Raw genomic sequence first — 18,671 nt, 5'->3', positions numbered from 1 at the left:
AAAACTCATTCAGCCCACCGTACTTTTGGAAATGTGTTTTAGAAATAACGTGAATGGAAACAAAATAAAAACACTTGAATTGAACGAAAGTTATTAAAAGTGTCTGTGATAAAAAACGCCAAGATGGATGATCAGTTCTGAGGTACTTTTCTAGACAAAAGTATTTCTACGCACTAAAGAAAACCTGCTTCAGTTCATATAAAACGAAAAATAGATAAAAAAAATTAGTTAAAATTTAATTATTGACAGAGCTATAAAAATCGTGACAATATTTTCTCTTTAGTTGTACACAAAATTCAAATAAGTCCACAATTTTATTGGTTACTTTAACTACAACGGCAGTATGAAATTATTTGTTGGTGTTTTAAGCATTTTCCTGACTATTGCAGTGAGTGTTGATTAATGTTATAATTAATAATAGTAATAATAAAAAATTAATGTGAGTAAATTAAATTTTAGGGTTGTATAAATGTGGTACCGTCAACACCCCAACTAATTGCTCCGCGTACCGATCAGACTTTAGCTAGTTACTTATTGCAAAATCATGCTATAGTCACGGCAACAGATCCAAACCTATCTAAGCAATGTTTTAATATTTACCTGCCATTACTTCAGGATGCAGCCGAAGAGTGGTCCTCTGATTATAATTCTTGCCTTACTACAGCTTCTCAGCAGCGTGATTATTATATCGAACAAATGGAAGATCAACGAAATGAAATTACGACTACAGCAACTGGAATTTGCAGTGACATCAATGCATGCATTGCAACCAATCAAACGTTGGATTTTTTTAATTGTTTTTCCGCTTTAGTAAGTATTTTTTAATTAATAATATATTAACAAATTAATAGCATGTATTCTGCACTTACTTTGAAGAGTCCCGAAGTGATTGGCACTGTTTATACCATATCAAACAATGCCTCCGATGATGCTGCTACTTTGATGCAGGAATTCAATTTACTCGAAGCTAATATGTATAGATGCACTAATGTTAGCGAACGTACTTATGTTCAGCAAACAACCAATGTATATGACGCACTTGATTATTGCTTGCAAAACGGTTTACCGTCTACTCTTAGTACAGAAGCTACCGAAGGAACATCAATAACGTCACCTTCAGATGATGATGTGTCTGTATCTACAGTTTCGGGAGGAACTACAGTCTCTTAAGTTCTCGCATCCTCGAAACCCGAAACAAACACTCTTAATTAATTAAAATTTTTACTAAAAGTTTGAGTAAATAAAACCGCTTCGCTCAATGCATTTTCACTGAACAATTCTGAAAAAAAAAATAAACAATAAATGAATTAAATTAATTTAAAGCATTTACAATAATATAATATATAAAAATAATAACAGTTTATATCACAACAACAAAAAGATTTTTGGTCCATATTTGAAATAAAATTGTTAGTGTAATCTATTAGGGAAGTGCTTCGCATTATGCATATCATAACTATGCAAGCCTTTACATATTAAATGAATTAGAAGAGGGAATTGCAAAAAGTTAAATAATAAATGGCAATACAAAAATAAATATATATGTAAGAACTATTGTTGTTGTTGTTAGTTTGTAGGCATAATTAAGATTTTTATATAGGTCAAATAATAGGCTAAGGCCAGCGAACCATTGCGTGCCCTTCGCGGGTTCATACAATTATTTCTTATTATTTACGAAATTTATATATTTTCTAAAATCACACTCTACTATATATAGGACAATAATTTTGATAATATCGGCGGTTGACAAGCGTAAGTATCTACTTCACATTTATACAGCATTAAAACCCGAGTTTTAAAATTTTTTAATCAATAATAGTTTCTTATTAGTAGCACCCAATTTATCTGAAAAATAGGGGCTAACCCTATTGGGGGCTTATGAACCATTGACACGAAACTGCAATATTTAACATACTATATATCATATAATCATTATATTATAAAATAAAATAAACAAATAACTAATAACAATAGTTTTCTGAATATATAAAGATAATAAAGAAATTATTTCAGATATTGTATGATACATATAATTTTACACAGAAGCGGTCCACTACAACTAAAGTAAATTTTTGGATTCTAATTGAACTGTCTTCAAAAATCTTATATGCTGCAAACCAATCCTAACTGAACAGGATCGGTGTGTTTATATGATAAAAATTCTAAACATAATAAAATATTAGAAAATATAATGGGATAATGGGATTATATTTTAATATGCAAGAAAATGTAAACATTAACCTAAAGCAACATGATACTGGATCATTAGGAACCAGTGTGACTATGGAAGACTTTTTGTACCTTTTGAATGTTTGCTAAAATCAAATTTATAGTAGATTTATTTTAAAAAAAACCTGAATGTTTTCTATTATATGGAAAAATATAGATAACAAAATAAATTAACAAGCTCACTGATTCACAACGAAACGGACGGCTATTATCATATGCTAGCCCTTAACTCTTCATGTAAAAACCCGAACGTCACTAGACTAAGAAATAGATATGCAACTCTTTAACTACACCATTTATTAAAACGTTTGTGGGGAAGATATAAATACCTTTAAAAAATATTAGACTTAGCATACTTTTTGGTAAAGAATGAAAGAAAGAAAGACTGATATACACTTTCTGTTTTTATTGCCATTTTTTTATCGACGCTTTTTTTTGGTATTCTGAGAACACTAAAAATTTACGACTTAACACATGTATGAAGAAGGTGCCAAATATCTTGCCCTGAAAACCTACATATAGATATATATATATCAGAAAGTTCTTACATCATTTTTAGTATTGTTTTTCTTAACTTTTTTTGTTTGTTTTTTTTTCTGTTATTATAAAGGGCTTAGCAGACGGTATGAACAATCGTTAATTATGTGATCAAAACATTTTTATAATCAATACTTTTGTGCTATATAAGTGTTTAATAATACTTATTAACTTTTTATTGAGAATTGTAAAAATAAAATATCATTAAGTAGCTTAAAAGGTTTTATAGTTTAGTAAGAATTTGATACGATCATTCCATATAATTTGTCATCTTTAAGTGCCACAAAAAAGAATTATACGACAATGTATAATAGTTAATATTACTCTAAAGCTTATTTACACTGGGTTAACCCAATATATAGGCTATTTATAAATCTTCTGTAGAAACACAAATTTAAACAATAATCAGTTGTGAAAATATAAAACGGTCATAGAATTTTTATCATTTTACGAAGAATTCTTCATATCTTAAAAGTCTTTTATTTTCAATTTTAATTAATATGTATGATATGATTATACAGCTATAATCATAGCAAGGTTGCAGTTTTCAACCTTGCTAGCAAAAGTTATACAAGTGGCAAATTATATATTTCTTGGTCTGAAATGTTTATAACACACAAAAACACACTCACTTTTTTGATAAGTGTGTCAAAATCGATTAGCCCGGGAGATTGGTTACTTGATATAAGATAAGAAGATAGAATTTTTATTAGTAATAATCAAGATATTAGTTATTTTTTCCATCAAGATAAAAACGATTTTAAAAATTCCAGTTTATACTAATTTTTAAATCCACTTATATTAGTTATTACAAAAATAATTAAATCAATATTAAATATGTCTTCAAGATTTAATTCTTATTAGTATATTGTTATATATATAATAACATATACATATACTTTTTCACTCGTTTTAGAAGTTATGTATATGAGCAGCTTTCTGCTTTGTAACAATTACCCACATTACGATGCAACAAGTTGCGGCAACATGTTGCCATAAGTGCGAGTAAGTTTTAATGCTTGTACAGAAATGTACATCTACATTAATAGTAAAAAAGTTAAAAAGCTTATTTATTTGAGAAAACAATAACTTCTTTAAAAAAATATTATTAGAGCAAATGAATAACAAATATCTTGGTATTGTTTAGTATTACAATGTCAGTTAAACTATTTAATATTTATGCTTCAAAATTTAAATTGAAATACCTCTCTCATCCAAATTTAGATTTTTTTATAGTCACGTCAAACTAGATTAGATCTGTTGATTAAATACTTTCTATAAAATACGTTCATTCAATAATTTATTTATTTTTGCTAATGCTTGACACGAATATATACATAACCAAAATATTTTTGATTCATTCATATATTGAACATATTGTTTTTTTTTTAATTTTATATAATTGTGTACCGATAATTTAATTTGAAACACGAAAAAATTTATCTTGAGCTGCAAGTCTTAGCAATAATTGCAAGCGTAAACAAAACAGAACAAAACATTATTGCAGAAATGGAAAAAAGTCATTAAATTGGTGGCGTGTGCATCAAAATAATTTCAGGAAAGCACTTAAGTACTTGGAAGTAATTAAAGAAAGCCTTTTAGCCTTTCAATCTCATGCAGCAAAATATATTGCTCAGAAATTGATTGCTGCCAAAAGAAGCAAAAAATCAACACTAAGCATTAACACTATTTACACAGAAATAATTGTTAAATGTTGAATAATAAAAGTTGTTCAGACTGAAATTACATATTACTCTAGCATTATAGCTTCATTGCAATCCAAAACGACAGGTAGAATTTTAAACAGAAATTTTTAATACATATATTGCAATCATACAATTAGAGTTTATTTTTACAATTAATATATTATTTGATATTGCACTAGCAAAACCTAAAAATTTAATGACATTTTACTATTTTCTTAATTAATTAATAAAGCTTTTATTATTAGGTGCTACACTAGTACAATCTAATAATTTAGTTGATATACTACGTTTTTATAATTAAATTACTTTCAGTATTATTATTGGATATTGCACTAGCAAGACCAAATAATTTAATTGGTATCTTGCTTTTTTTAACCAGAAATTATTATCAAACTTTATCTTCTGCAACTTATCGGATAATTCTTATCGATATTAGTCCGCATTGTCAACAATTACTATGGGTCCCTACCAAAAGTGCAACTTCTAATTATATCTCAGTTAAGAGAAACCTTTGTAAACTAATAGAAAACATTTTAATAAAAACAAAACTAGCTTGCTTGGTTGCTCTAAAGATAAGCATAAAATATATTTCTTTACAACATTAAATAAAAAACTCATAAATCAAAACAAAATTAGATTTTGTCACCTCCAAAGTAGGTTCAAACGAGTATATCGCATCGAGTAAGCTAACACTTGAACCAATCCATCATATATATTTTAGAGATTTTTTAGTAATTGTGAAAACGTCTATATGAAAGGGTTTATATTAGTTTCGGAAATAGAAAAATAAGTGCAGTGCTTTGTCTTTCATACAAGAAGTGTTTTTTTGCTAAAAAATTCTGCATGAGGAACGCCTTATGCTATCGCAGAACACTCGAAGGTATAACAACTGCAATAATCAAAGTCATTAACAGATAACTCTTTAATCTGACTTGGTAACATGGTAAGAATCGATTTCGAAAACAAAAATCGGGATTAGTGGAAAAATGTTCAGATCTAAATGCTAGCGATGTTACTAACTTCAATACTGTTGAAGTTTAAAAAAACAATAATTTACAACGATTGGGTTAATTTATATAGCTGTGATTTATGGTATGTGCAAGTAAAATTTGATAAAGCTTTAAGTTTGTACGAGTATAACACAAATAATGTTTTCTTGTGTATTAACACGCAAGACCTTGTTTTAAATTTAATCAGTCCAAAACTTGCATACTAACAATTGAATCAATAGAAATTTTCAAACTCCACTGATGATGGAAATTTGAAGATAATAGCTATAAAATAGCTATATAGTCTGCTCTAGTAATGGCATTAAATTACATTGAGCATTATCTTTTTCAACATTAATATATTCCATAATGCTGTAATTAAAACCCTTTCTTCAAATCAGGCTTCAATATAAACGATATGCTCTTTTTTTTCCTTTATCTCAATTTGCTTTCTAATAAGTTTTTATTCGTTGATTTTATCAGAGCAAAATTAATGAAAAATTAATAAATTTAACTTTTAACCATTTTTATCAACAATTTAGAATTAATTATAATAATATTATCATGAAGAATGCCTATGCCTATTTTATAAAAACTTTCGATTAACGAAATTTTATTTGTACCAATAACGGTGGGGTCTGGTATGCCCCACACCATTATTGCTGTAATTTTTACATTATTATTACTTATTTTAATGCCAGAGTATAATTCTAGAGTATTGTGCTTTCAATGGAATGGAACACTGTAACCAGGACATATCTTTTACGCTAACAAGTGACTCTAAACTCTAGAGAAGCATACGTTGCCGTTTGAATAATAGCAAATTCCGTCTCTAACATAATGGACTAAGTATGTATTTTGAAATTTATATCATAATTCTTTATTAACTTAATACTATCAATTTCATATGCAGTCATTATGACCGAATTTTTTAACTTCCCCCAGTAGGAAAATACAAATTACACTTATTTACATATTTACAAATTGTTTAAAAATCCAAATCAAGCATCCTTTTGTTGCATTAAAATATATCTTTACTGAGTAAAGAAGTAAGTGAAGTAATCTTTGACATCAAAGCCAGATGTATCTTTATGCAGCTTAAGTATCAGTACACAATACAAAGTCAAGGTAAGCCGATGCTGTTGCGTTTATATACTTGTGTTCCGCTTGTACGCTGCATTTCATGAAATCCTTCTCTGCTTGATTCAATTCCTCATCTAAGTCGATCAATGCTATCGTCGATATAAATTTGATTGTCAGCGTGTCCAACATATTTTCCAAACTCTAGAAACAGGTAAAAATTGTCCATCATTAGTGATGGGTTTACATCATTTTAATTCGTAAAAAACTCACTACTATTTTTATGCACTGGAAGTAATCGAAATTATTGATCAGGATATTGCAACTTTCGAAACGCGTACATATCGCCGCAACCGCCTCCTGTATACGGTCTCGCTCTGTGCGTTTCTGATTTCTTACTGCTATATGTTTAACATTTTTATTGTTAACACAAGACTTATAATCTGCGGCATATTCAAACGAGGCATTTATTATCGCCTCGAAATGGATCTCGAAGCACTCCTCAGCGCCCGCTCTCGTCTCACACAACAATATTCTCGCTCCAAAGTTTAACAGCAAAATGAATATTAACAGATTTATAAAGAAAGTTCTTAACATTTTTTACGTCTTGGTACGTCGAACGCTACTAACAATTTGCCAACTAGTTCAACGTAAATATCATTCATGGCAATTTCCTCTCAATTAAGTAGTAAATCTAATCAATGATAATAATATGATTTCTTGAGAACATTCGATTATAGTTATATATTTATTTTTGTAAACAATTATCGTAGTCACCGTTGTTGTTGCCAATGGTTTCCGTTGGTCTGGTTTTTGGTTTTGACTAGTGCCAAAGAAATGTTGAATATCAGTTGTGCCTTTTATCAATAAATAATTTAATAGAATTGTTAAGCACCGATAAGTTTAGAATATGGAACTGATTTCACTTGAATATCTGTCTCTTCGCATTATTTAATACACAACACATAGAAAAATATTGCAAATTTATCAATAATTTAGCCATTAATTTGTGAAACTCTATTGAAAGGGTGAATTAGAAAGTCTTTTGAAGTGCATTTATTGGCCAATTGAATTTTTTTTAAACGGTACGACGAATTGATAACAGAATATACACGGCTTAGAACGACTTGTTGATACACTACAACCTTTTATTTATGTTTATTTCACTTTGATATTGAACTCATATTATGACCCTCAAAATTACAATTCCACTATACTTCATCCAACTATGAAGTATAGTGGATATAGTGATATAGTGGTATATTCCACTATACTATACTATACTTCACAAGTTATAAAAATATAGGATACGATTCAGCATAGATAAAGAAATGAGTAGTAATATTTTTGTAATATTTGAATAGTAGTAGTAATAGTAGTTCCCAAACGGTAGTCAGCAGACCGCAGGTCCTTGGTCAAAAAACCACTGAGTTCGTAAAAACAAGTACAGATAGTTTTATATAGGCAGATTTTTGTGTGCCAATATTCAAGTAAAACACTAAAAATTATATTAAACTGCGTAGCAAAAGCAGAATATAATATTATATATTCTGAATATTTTAAAAATTTTAATGCAACTCACTCACCGCTGAACTAAAGTAGTGCATTCTATTCGTTCATCTTCATTTACATAGAACTGACTTCCAAGGAAAATATAATTACAAACATATATTCTTGTACGACGATTGATAAATACTCTCACCATTGAATTTACTCTCGCAAATTGATTTATGATTGTCACAAGATGTATCCTTATACTCAGGTGCAGACGCCGCAATAGAATATCTCAAGTCTATTTTGCTTTGAACCGTATATGATTCCAATGCTGAATCAGTTGAACCGCAAGTCTCTAAATCGTTCTGACTCTCATCTATATCGGATAAGGTTTCAGATTGCGTTTCATTATGCATAACTTCACTATCGCTGTCAGATGAACTTTCATTATATATATAATCGTCCTCTCCTTCATCGGAACAACTTGTCTCATAGACTTCGTAACAACGTAAAACATTAGTGTTTGGGTCTCTGATCACATATTCCTCAATAAAATTTCCTGGTTGCACTGTTCTGCTAACAAAAGTGTTTTCATCGTCAAATATTTTACTATGGTTTTGATTATGTATTGATGGTTCTGTTTCAAATGCCATGTGACTCTTATTCTTTCCTAATATATGTTCATCATAGTCTTCCTCACTTTCATCGTCACTACAGCTTTTTTCGTATAACATATAACACTCATTTCTATTGGACTTCAAATTTTTAATATTAAATTCTTCTCCATTACCATTATATCGAGAGTTACTTTCGCTTCTAGAACTGGAATGTTTGAGTCTTATATTACTTAATGGCCTGTAAGGATTATCGTTATACTTATCATGAAATTTTTCTTCTTCAGGTTTCAGATAGTTTTCAAAACTATTTCTTCGATGTGGCTTCATTTTGTGGTGAGAATTAGTATTAGATCTATCAGACAAATCCGCTCGTTCACTGCTGAAACTGTGTCGGCTTGGTAATCTCTGTTGATTACTCGAACTTATGTGATCTGTCATTACATGTGGTCTGTTACACTTATCATGAAGCTTTCCGTTTTTAGGTTTTAGATAATTTTCTAAACTATTACTTTGATGTGGCTTGATTTTGTGATGAGAATTATTATTGGACCTATCAAACGAATCCGCTCTTTCACTTCTGAAGTTATGTCTGCTTGGTAAACTCTGTTGACTATTTAAACTTATGTCATCTGCCATTATAAGTCTTATGTTACACCCGTCATGAGGTGTTAGATCATTTTCTAACCTATTATTTCGATGTGGCTTGATTTTGTGATAAGAATTAGTATTGGACCTATCGAATGAATCCGATCTTTCACTACTGAAGTTGTGTCTGCTTGGTAAACTGTGTTGACCATTTGAACACTTGCAATCTGTCATTTTATGTGCTCCCATGCGCTTCTTACTTACAAAGGAGCTTACAGGTTCCAAATTTTTTGCATCAGAATCTTCGTCACTATTGTAATTGTGTCTACTTTCCGAACAATCTGTTTGTTTAATATTAATGCATTTCCTTGAACTTGAAAGTTTTGAAAGTTTTGGTAAAAGTTTAGAAAATCCTTCCATTTTACTACTTCCCATATTACTTGTGTTTTCAGTTAAATTTATTTCCTGCTCATTAAAATCAGAGCATATTCTTTCAACCACTCTAAAACATCTATTAGGATTACTTTGAGGAGGAATCATACTATCATGGAAACTTTTAATTGCCTCACAACTGTCATCATCACAAGACGAACTATCAGGTTTATTAAATTGTTCACTATTACTATTTGGAATATATTCATCTTCCGAATGCTCGTCATTACCGTCGCAGTCTTTTTCATAAACTTTAAAACACTTTTTAAATATGTTACCTTTTTTTGAACTTTTTGAATCTAATTCATCCTCACAATTTCCACCAATATTTCTTTTTTTTGAAATTCCATGATCGGCTGGCCTAGTATGTTTGTGTTTACTTCTGAATCTCTCTTCCTTGAATTTAGAATCTCCAGTTTTAGAATGTTTTTTTTTTTTACAGATTTCTGGATTACTCGAATAATCTTCAACGCTAGCACTCTTTTCGATTACTTTAAAATGCTGTTGATGCTTTTTATTGCATTTACATGTTGAATTATCTACAGTCGTATTATGTCTATCCTCAATTGGTACTCCGCTTGTATACACTTCTCTATATGCCAATGGTTTCTCTTGCTTTTTTCCCTTGCTATCGTAGTTAATCGGTTTTGCACTTTTAGAAGATCTATTAGATTTACCAAATGGGGTCCTTAATTTGGAAATTGATTTCTGTTGAGAAAATTTTTCACTGTTTCGATTGTGGGTATTAGGTGTTTTTATTTCCTTTCCCATTTTTTCTCTAGATGTTAGATTTTTATTTGAATCGGACATGTGTAACGAATATTTATCCATTACGCATTTTCCCTCATCTAAATACACAGATTTAAATTTTGTTGGATACCGACATGTGGGCTTATCTATTTGGGAAGGGACTGTGCTTTTAAAGTTACTTCTTGACTCGTTTTCAGACTGTTTGTTGTGCAAGGAAGTTCTTGACGACCTTTTAAAGTTTTGCAGTGATGCAGCATTTGTCATATTTTTTTTGCATTGACAAGACTTTTTTTTTTCAAACAATTTAGAATTTGGTTTATTGTTATTTATTTTGCCCTTTTCTTTTTCTGTATATAACGGCAATAATAATGATGATTTACTATCACAATCCATATTGCACGCTTCATCGGAGTCCTTGTAATTTACTTTAGATATAACTGATTGTGTTACAGGTACTTTTCTTTTCTTTGTGTCTCGTGAACATTGACATTGCGACGTAGTTTTTACTTTCTGTGTACTATGTGACCGTGGAACATTTCTAACCGATGATCTGCTTTTTGCATCTTTATAACATGGATAGGGTTCGGTTTTTGATTGGCTATTTTGGCTATTTGATTGCGAAACTGTTTTCAGCGATGATTTTCTGTCAACTCTTTTTTCTGAATAAAATGGAATCAATAAGGAAGAGTCGCTTTCGCATAGGTCACATAAATCCTGTTCTTCTTCAACGGGTGCGTAGGTGTTTCCACTTGAATTCTTATCATAGGTTCTGTGGTTTGATTGATTCGTAGGGGAGCGTAATTCAGAGAAACTAACTGAATTGCAGTTACAATGTGATTTGTTATTAACTCTTTTATTTTCTTCAACAGCATTTGTAGAGTCAATCGAGCAGCATAATATTTTGTGTTTGGATAAATGAGGGGAATTATTTGAACTGCAACTAGGATCATTACCACCTCCTCGGCTCCTACCTAGCATATTAGTTGTACCTATTTCACTTGAATCGTAATTAGTAGAACGAATTTCTTTTTCACAAGATTCATCTTCAGAATAACAAGACAGTTCTTGTACCAAACAATAATCAGAGTTATCAAAGCTTTTTTGAAATTTATTAAGCTTTTGTGAGCTAAGCATAATTAAAACATTTCTATCTGGCGGATATTTTTTGTTATCAATAATCAAACAACGACTGCGTTCCCTTTTTGTAAGATTTGTGTTATATTCCATCATTTTATAGCCTGCATAAGGATCATCTTTTGCTGCAGTTTCTTGCAATGGTGCCGCTTGTGGTTTCATTTTTTTCTTTGAACGTATTGGACTCCTTTCAATAGAATACGTTTGGCTTTTCCTTTTTAATTTTTCTTGTTGTGACCTAGCTAATATTTTGTCCTTGCAATCACATTTTTTCGGTACTGCTGGCTCAGCTCTGTATTCTGTAGCAGATGATATTGGTTTCTTATTATCAAAGTAATAAAATTTTTTTATCCTTGGCTGGGAATTACATGTTTCGCCTGCATTACTGTAACGTTCTTCCTGAGGTGACTCCCCAGCAAAATATGAGTATGCAGGCTTTCCTTTTGAATTTCTTCTCGATGTAGTTAAGTATTTTTCGGATTCAGGTGTTGACCTTCTTTGTCGTTTTGTCGTGGGTGCAAGTATATCTTCATTAGGTATTGAATCTTGTTTTCTATCCATTTGGTGTTGTATGCAGCAACAGCTACACTGTTCATGACATTTTTGTGTCTTACCTTTATAGTAGTCTTCATTATTAGAAAACTCCGACGGCCTATATTTTGTTGGTTGTTGAGGTTCCCTTTTATAGAATATTTCCTCTTCACTAGATATGTACATTCTACAAGAAGTACTATATGCTTTTCCCGATTTCTGTGTTCTATCTTCATATAACTCTACACTCTCAGCTGATTTTGATGTTCTATAACTGCATATCGAATTTTTTATTTGTTGTGTTTCTTCTGCAGGTTTGTAATAACTTTCATCGTCATCAGGTTTAGATTTTGTACAACAAGAACTACATGGTTCTTCCGACTTCTGTGTCTTACTTCCATATATCTCATCATCATCAGATGACTTTGACTTCGATGGCCTAGAACAGCAAATGGAATTTCTAGTTTGTTCTGCTTCTTCTGCAGGTTTGTAATAACTTTCATCCGCATCAGGTTTAGATTTTTTACAACAAGAACAACATGGTTCTTCCGACTTCTGTGTCTTACTTCCATATATCTCATCATCATCAGATGACTTTGACTTCGATGGCCTAGAACAGCAAATGGAATTTCTTGTTTGTTCTGCTTCTTCTGCAGGTTTGTAATAACTTTCATCCGCATCAGGTTTAGATTTTTTACAACAAGAACAACATGGTTCTTCCGACTTCTGTGTCTTGTTTTCATATATCTCTTCATTATCAGGTGTTTTTGATTTTGTGATTTTTGCCTGTTTTGGTTCCCCTGAAGGTTTATAGTAACTTTCATTCTCATCAGGTTTGGATTTTTTACAACAAGAACAACATGTTTTTTCCGATTTCTGTGTCTTATCTTCAGATATCTCTTCACCATCAGATGACTTTGACTTGGTAGGTCTAGAACAGCAAGAGGAAATTTTTGCTTGTTCTGCTTCTTCTGCAGGTTTGTAATAACTTTCATCCGCATCAGGTTTAGATTTTTTACAACAAGAACAACATGGTTCTTCCGACTTCTGTGTCTTGTTTTCATACATCTCTTCATTATCAGGTGTTTTTGATTTTGTGATTTTTGTCTGTTTTGGTTCCCCTGAAGGTTTATAGTGAGTTTCATCCTCATCAGGTTTGGATTTTTTACAACAAGAACAACATGTTTTTTCCGATTTCTGTGTCTTATCTTCATATATCTCTTCACCATCAGATGACTTTGACTTGGTAGGTCTAGAACAGCAAGAGGAAATTTTTGCTTGTTTTGTTTCATCTGCAGGTTTATAGTAACTTTCATCCTCATCAGGTTTAGATTTTTTACAACAAGAACTGCATGGTTCTTCCGACTTCTGTGTCTTACTTCCATATATCTCTTCGCCATCAGATGACTTTGACTTGGTAGGTCTAGAACAGCAAGAGGAAATTTTTGCTTGTTTTGTTTCATCTGCAGGTTTATAATAACTTTCATCCTCATCAGGTTTGGATTTTTTACAGCAAGAACTACATGGTTCTTCCGACTTCCGTGCCTTACTTTCATATTTCTCTTCATCAGGTGTTTTTGATTTTGTGATTTTTGTCTGTTTCGGTTCCTCTGAAGGTTTATAATAACTTTCATCCTCATTTGGTTTGGATTTTTTACAACAAGAACAATATGGTTCTTCCGACTTCTGTGTCTTACTTCCATATATCTCTTCGCCATCAGATGACTTTGACTTGGTAGGTCTAGAACAGCAAGAGGAAATTTTTGTTTGTTTTGTTTCATCTGCAGGTTTATAATAACTTTCATCCTCGTCAGGTTTGGATTTTTTACAACAAGAACTACATGGTTCTTCCGATTTCTGTGTTTTATTTTTATGTATCTCTTCATCATCAGGTGACTTTGATTTCGTAACGTTTGGTTGTTTTAGTTCCTCTGAAGGTTTATAATAACTTTCATTCTCATCAGGTTTAGATTTTTTACAGCAAGAACTACATGTTTTTTCCGATTTCTGTGACTTATCTTCATATATCTCTTCACCATCAGATGACTTGGACTTCGCAGGACTAGAACAGCAAGTGGACATTTTTGTTTGTTTTGTTTCATCTGCAGGTTTGTAATAACTGTCATCCTCATCAAGTTTGGATTTTTTACAACAAGAACTACATGGTTTTTCCGACTTTTGTGTCTTACTTTCATATTTCTCTTCATTGTCAGATGACTTTGATTTGCTGACATTTGGCTGTTTCGGTTCCTCTGAAGGTTTATAATAACTTTCATCCTCATTAGGTTTGGATTTTTTGAAACAAGAACTACATGATTTTTCCGACTTCTGTGTCTTACTTTCATATATCTCTTCATCATCAGATGGCTTTGACTTTGAGGGCCTAGAACAGCAAGCGGAAGTTTTTCTTTGTTTTGTTTCATCTGCAGGTTTATAGTAACTTTCGTCCTCATCAGGTTTGGAGTTTTTGAAACAGGAACTACATGGTTTTTTCGATTTGTGTGTCTTACCTTCATGTATCTCTTCATCATCAGATGACTTTGATTTCGTGATTTTTGTCTGTTTTGGTTCCTCTGAAGATTTATAATAACTTTCATCCTCGTCAGGTGTTGATTTTTTGAAACAAGAACTACATGATTTTTTCGACTTCTGTGTCTTACTTTCATGTATCTCTTCATCATCAGATGACTTTGATTTTGTGCTTTTTGTCTGTTTTGGTTCCTCTGAAGGTTTATAATAACTTTCCTCTTCGTCAGGTTTGGATTTTTTACAACAAGAACTAAATGGTTTTTCCGACTTTTGTGTCTTATTTCCATGTATCTCTTCATCATTAGATGACTTTGACTTTGAGGGCCTGGAACAGCAAGTTGAAGTTTTTTGCGGTTGCGGTTCCTGTTCATAGACGCTGGGTGCATTTGTTTGTTGCAGTTTACTCTTATGTTTCTCCTTTTCATCTTCGGGTTCATCTGTTGGTTTGTGATGACTTCTATTCTCATGAGACTCAGGTCTCGATTTTTGTGTCTTACTGTCATATATTTCTTTTTTGTCCAAAGACCTTATTGATGCGTTTGGTTCTCGTGTTTTGCTGCTCTCATATTTCTCTTTATTATCAAATGATTTTGTCTTTGTAGGCTTATAGAAACTGTCTTCTTCATTATTTTTAGGGTGTTTATAACAACACGTATATATTTTTGTTTTTTTCGATTCCTTTGTTGATGTTTGCGTACTCTCATCTCTGCGAGATTTTAAATTTGATGTGGCTGATGTCCGTGTCTTTACTTCCGATATTTCTTCATTCGAAAATTTATTAGCTTCGTATGTGCGTTTATTTGCAATATAATCACTGTGAGATTTTTCACATCCTTTGCCCCTAGCTTTTATTGATCTGTTTGCAAGGTATAAGGAATCTGCTTCGTCATCAGATGATGCATAATTGGGATTGCGGAAGGTACAGCAAACTGTTTTTTCTCTCTTTCGTTTTTCTTTCTTTGAAACGGATCGCTTGCGTGGTTTTTTTCTTGTACGGATTTTACTCCATGGTGATACAATACAGGAACTGCTTGAAGAAAAAGGTGAATAATCACTGGAAGTATCTTGAACTTTTCGCCTATGCTCATCTTCATTATAATAATACTGTGCCCTGTGGTTTGTAGAAAAATCTGAATCATATTCACTGACCTTTAATTCCTTATGAGTGTTATCTTTACTTCTAAGAGCATTTTTATTTTTTAACAAGTATTTGTTTTCCTGCTTTGGTTCACACTGACTTATTTTTGTTTCTGATCCGGTTTTTGTTGATTTTAGTAAATTTTTCCTCTCGTCCATGTTTTGGTGGCCACCATTGTTTTTCAATTTGAGAAATTGCTTGCAATTTTTACACTCGCAGGGATGCGGTTTAATATTGCTAGTAGGGAAGTATTTTTCAGTATTTCTAGTGCCAGGTTTATGCTGAGAAATACCAACTTCGTGGTTTTTATTACGTTTAGTTTGATTATGCCTCGCACGGCAGTTCATCGGACGACGATTTCTACTTTCAATCAATTTTGTATTTGAAATTTTTCTAGGATGTTTTCTTTCTAAATCGAATGAAATGCTCGAATTGCTTTTAGCTAGTTTATCTTTTTGTAAACCCTGTTTTTTATCACTTTTCTGCAAAATACTATTTCCAGTTACGCAGTTGCTTTTCTCTGAGCTCATGTCTGTTGTATTATAGTCTTTATTGTTTAGAAAAAAATTAAAAGATGGCTGTTTTACCTGACGTCCAGTAGGCGATGAATTCCGTTTAGGTTGTGATGAATGAGCAGAATTATATCGATCTCTCTCTTTTTCAATGCAGTTGACATTGCTTCTTTTACTGACTGAATTGGGCACAGCTCCAGCTTTATTTCGACATGGTTCCTTTTCAGGGAAAAAATATATTGACTCAGTTTGAGAACGACTCTTTATTGTAACTTCAGAATCTCTTTCAAAGAAATTTAAGTGAGTTGGACTTTTTTCTTCTTTTTTTTCTTTTTTCGGCGGAGCTGGGTCAATATCCAAATAGGTTCTTGCTGTTATACTACTACCACTACTACCACTGGTATATGACTTGCTTTGTTGACTACTTAGACAGGGTTGCGCTTGACTCACATCCAAGTAAGTTGCAGTTGTTATACTTTTACTACTGGATTTATCTTTTATTGATCCGCTATTTTCTTTGTGCACACCGTGTTGAGTTCTATCAATTTCCAAAAACTTGTCACCATTTATTTCTCTATGTTGATTTGAAGCTTTTTTCGTGTTTTCAGTTTTTTGTTTTTCAACTTCAGAAGTGTTGCGCCCCATCTGCTTTTTTTCATTTTTATTTATTGATTCTTCGTTTTCTGTACGTACTTCCCCATTACATGGTGCATAATTAAAATCACTGTACTTTCTATTTTCAATGTTACGTGATATACTTCGACTATAACTGTCCTTGGAATGTGTACATTTTGTTTGTTTTCTACTTCTACCTGGTGTTTGTTCACCCCTCATCCCAAAATTCCTTCGTTGTTCTTCTTTAGGACAAACACAACCATTTCGACTACAACTAACCTCATTGGTATTACGTTTGCTATGATCACTATGATGACTGCGATAACTATGGTGACTATGATCACTTTGATGACTATGATCACTTTGATGACTATGATTATCACTACGATGACTATGATCACTACAATGACTGCGATGACTATGGTGGCTATGATCACTTTGATGACTATGAACATCACTATGATGACTATTATCTGTATTATCAGAGTTACTTTTACATTTGGTGTTATCTTTATATTTAGAGTCATCACTAGGTACCGTACTTATTTCTTTGGATGATTTTTGATTAAATACTATACCCGTTAATCTCTCTCTTGCAAAAGATGAAGAATCATTTTGAGAATTTGGAACTGTTATTGAAAGAGCCATGCGCAACGATGCATATTCTTGAGAATTGTCTTTATTTTCAAAGAAGTTATAGTTGGCATTTGCACTACGCGGTTCAACATCTGACCTTGCAATTTTATGTCCAGAATCAGAATTTTCATTATTTCGTGTATTGATATGTTTTTGTTCTGAAGACGACATATTATTCCTTATAGTTACTATGCTTGGTCTTATAGGAATGGTACAGTATATAGAATTGTCAGGTTCTTTTTGGTTCGTAAGGTTAGGTGGAGGTTCTTTCGGTGAGTGAGGTTTACGTTGATAGTTAGAATTTTGTGTATGATCTTCTCGTGAGTGATTTAACCGTTGATTGCCATTATTTAAGCTGTGTTCCTTATTTAATGAAGCCAATCCTTTGTAATACAAGTCGGCTGGGCTTCTATGTCTGTTTTTTTTACCAATCGTTATTCTTTTGCTATTAATTGATGGATATCGAAATGCCACTTCAAAACCTACTACTGGAGGTCTGCAATAACAACCTGGTAGGCGACTGCCCATAGACATTATTGATATAAATTTATATGTATCTTCATTAAATACACTTTACATATTTAACATTTAACGATAAATATGGTTAATTACACTACACTTAAAATAGCAGCTGAGCTTCTTATTGCACGGAGTAATTTAAATAGCAACATTATAATTTTGACATTGCCAAATGTATGTATCAGAAATTTATGTAACAACCATTTTTAAATAATTTCTATAATTTAATTTTTTTTGTTTTGACATATACGAATAAGTTAATTTTCTGACAAAAATATCATAGAATTCTTTAAAAAATGTATATCTTTAATGCTATATTTTAAGTCCGAATGCAGACAATAAACATTTGCAATTAAAAGATACAATGAGCAACTTACGAAAATTTTCGATCTACAGTTGCGATATTATATATACTTAACATATTATATGTACATATATATAATCATGTTTCTTATACCCAATACTGTCAAAGTTCTTATATTTCTTAATAGTCAAGCATTTAGCTCATGAAAAATATTACTTATTCCAATGTTAATGAAAAATATTTGCACTTACCAACTATTTTTATTCAATTTTATTGTTAACGTCACAAAGCTCATTTTTGTCGACTTCTGATTTAACGGATATATATGAGTTAC

At 31.6% G+C, this 18,671-nt stretch overlaps 3 protein-coding genes across 4 annotated transcripts; 1 reads left to right on the top strand and 2 right to left on the bottom strand.

Annotated features, from left to right (window-relative positions):
- Positions 1–232: 232 nt before the first annotated feature.
- On the top strand, positions 233–1,191 carry LOC119677683 (protein TsetseEP-like). The gene is made up of 3 exons (XM_038089134.1): positions 233–388; positions 460–810; positions 877–1,191. The coding sequence occupies exons 1-3, from the start codon at positions 344–346 to the stop codon at positions 1,168–1,170; spliced, it is 690 nt and encodes a 229-aa protein (XP_037945062.1). The 5' UTR covers positions 233–343; the 3' UTR covers positions 1,171–1,191.
- LOC119677679 lies at positions 1,191–18,243 on the bottom strand. 2 transcript variants are annotated; one of them, XM_038089130.1, is made up of 3 exons: positions 16,339–16,430; positions 8,128–16,283; positions 1,191–1,279 (listed from the first exon to the last, which is right to left on the bottom strand). In XM_038089130.1, exon 2 carries the CDS (start codon positions 16,279–16,281, stop codon positions 8,200–8,202), a length of 8,082 nt encoding a protein of 2,693 aa, XP_037945058.1. In that variant the 5' UTR covers positions 16,282–16,283; positions 16,339–16,430; the 3' UTR covers positions 1,191–1,279; positions 8,128–8,199. The 2 variants fall into 2 exon arrangements, with proteins under 2 accessions (XP_037945058.1, XP_037945057.1); XM_038089129.1 differs by having other exon boundaries at positions 8,128–18,243.
- Positions 6,167–8,023, bottom strand: LOC119677684. The gene is made up of 2 exons (XM_038089135.1): positions 6,815–8,023; positions 6,167–6,745 (listed from the first exon to the last, which is right to left on the bottom strand). Exons 1-2 carry the CDS (start codon positions 7,136–7,138, stop codon positions 6,560–6,562), a joined length of 510 nt encoding a protein of 169 aa, XP_037945063.1. The 5' UTR covers positions 7,139–8,023; the 3' UTR covers positions 6,167–6,559.
- Positions 18,244–18,671: the final 428 nt, after the last annotated feature.

The sequence above is a fragment of the Teleopsis dalmanni genome, chromosome 2, assembly GCF_002237135.1.
Source record: "Teleopsis dalmanni isolate 2A chromosome 2, ASM223713v2, whole genome shotgun sequence".
Lineage (NCBI taxonomy): Eukaryota > Metazoa > Arthropoda > Insecta > Diptera > Diopsidae > Teleopsis > Teleopsis dalmanni.
The sequence above is the reverse complement of the archived record's forward strand: the minus strand, read 5'-3'. Positions and strand labels throughout refer to the sequence as shown.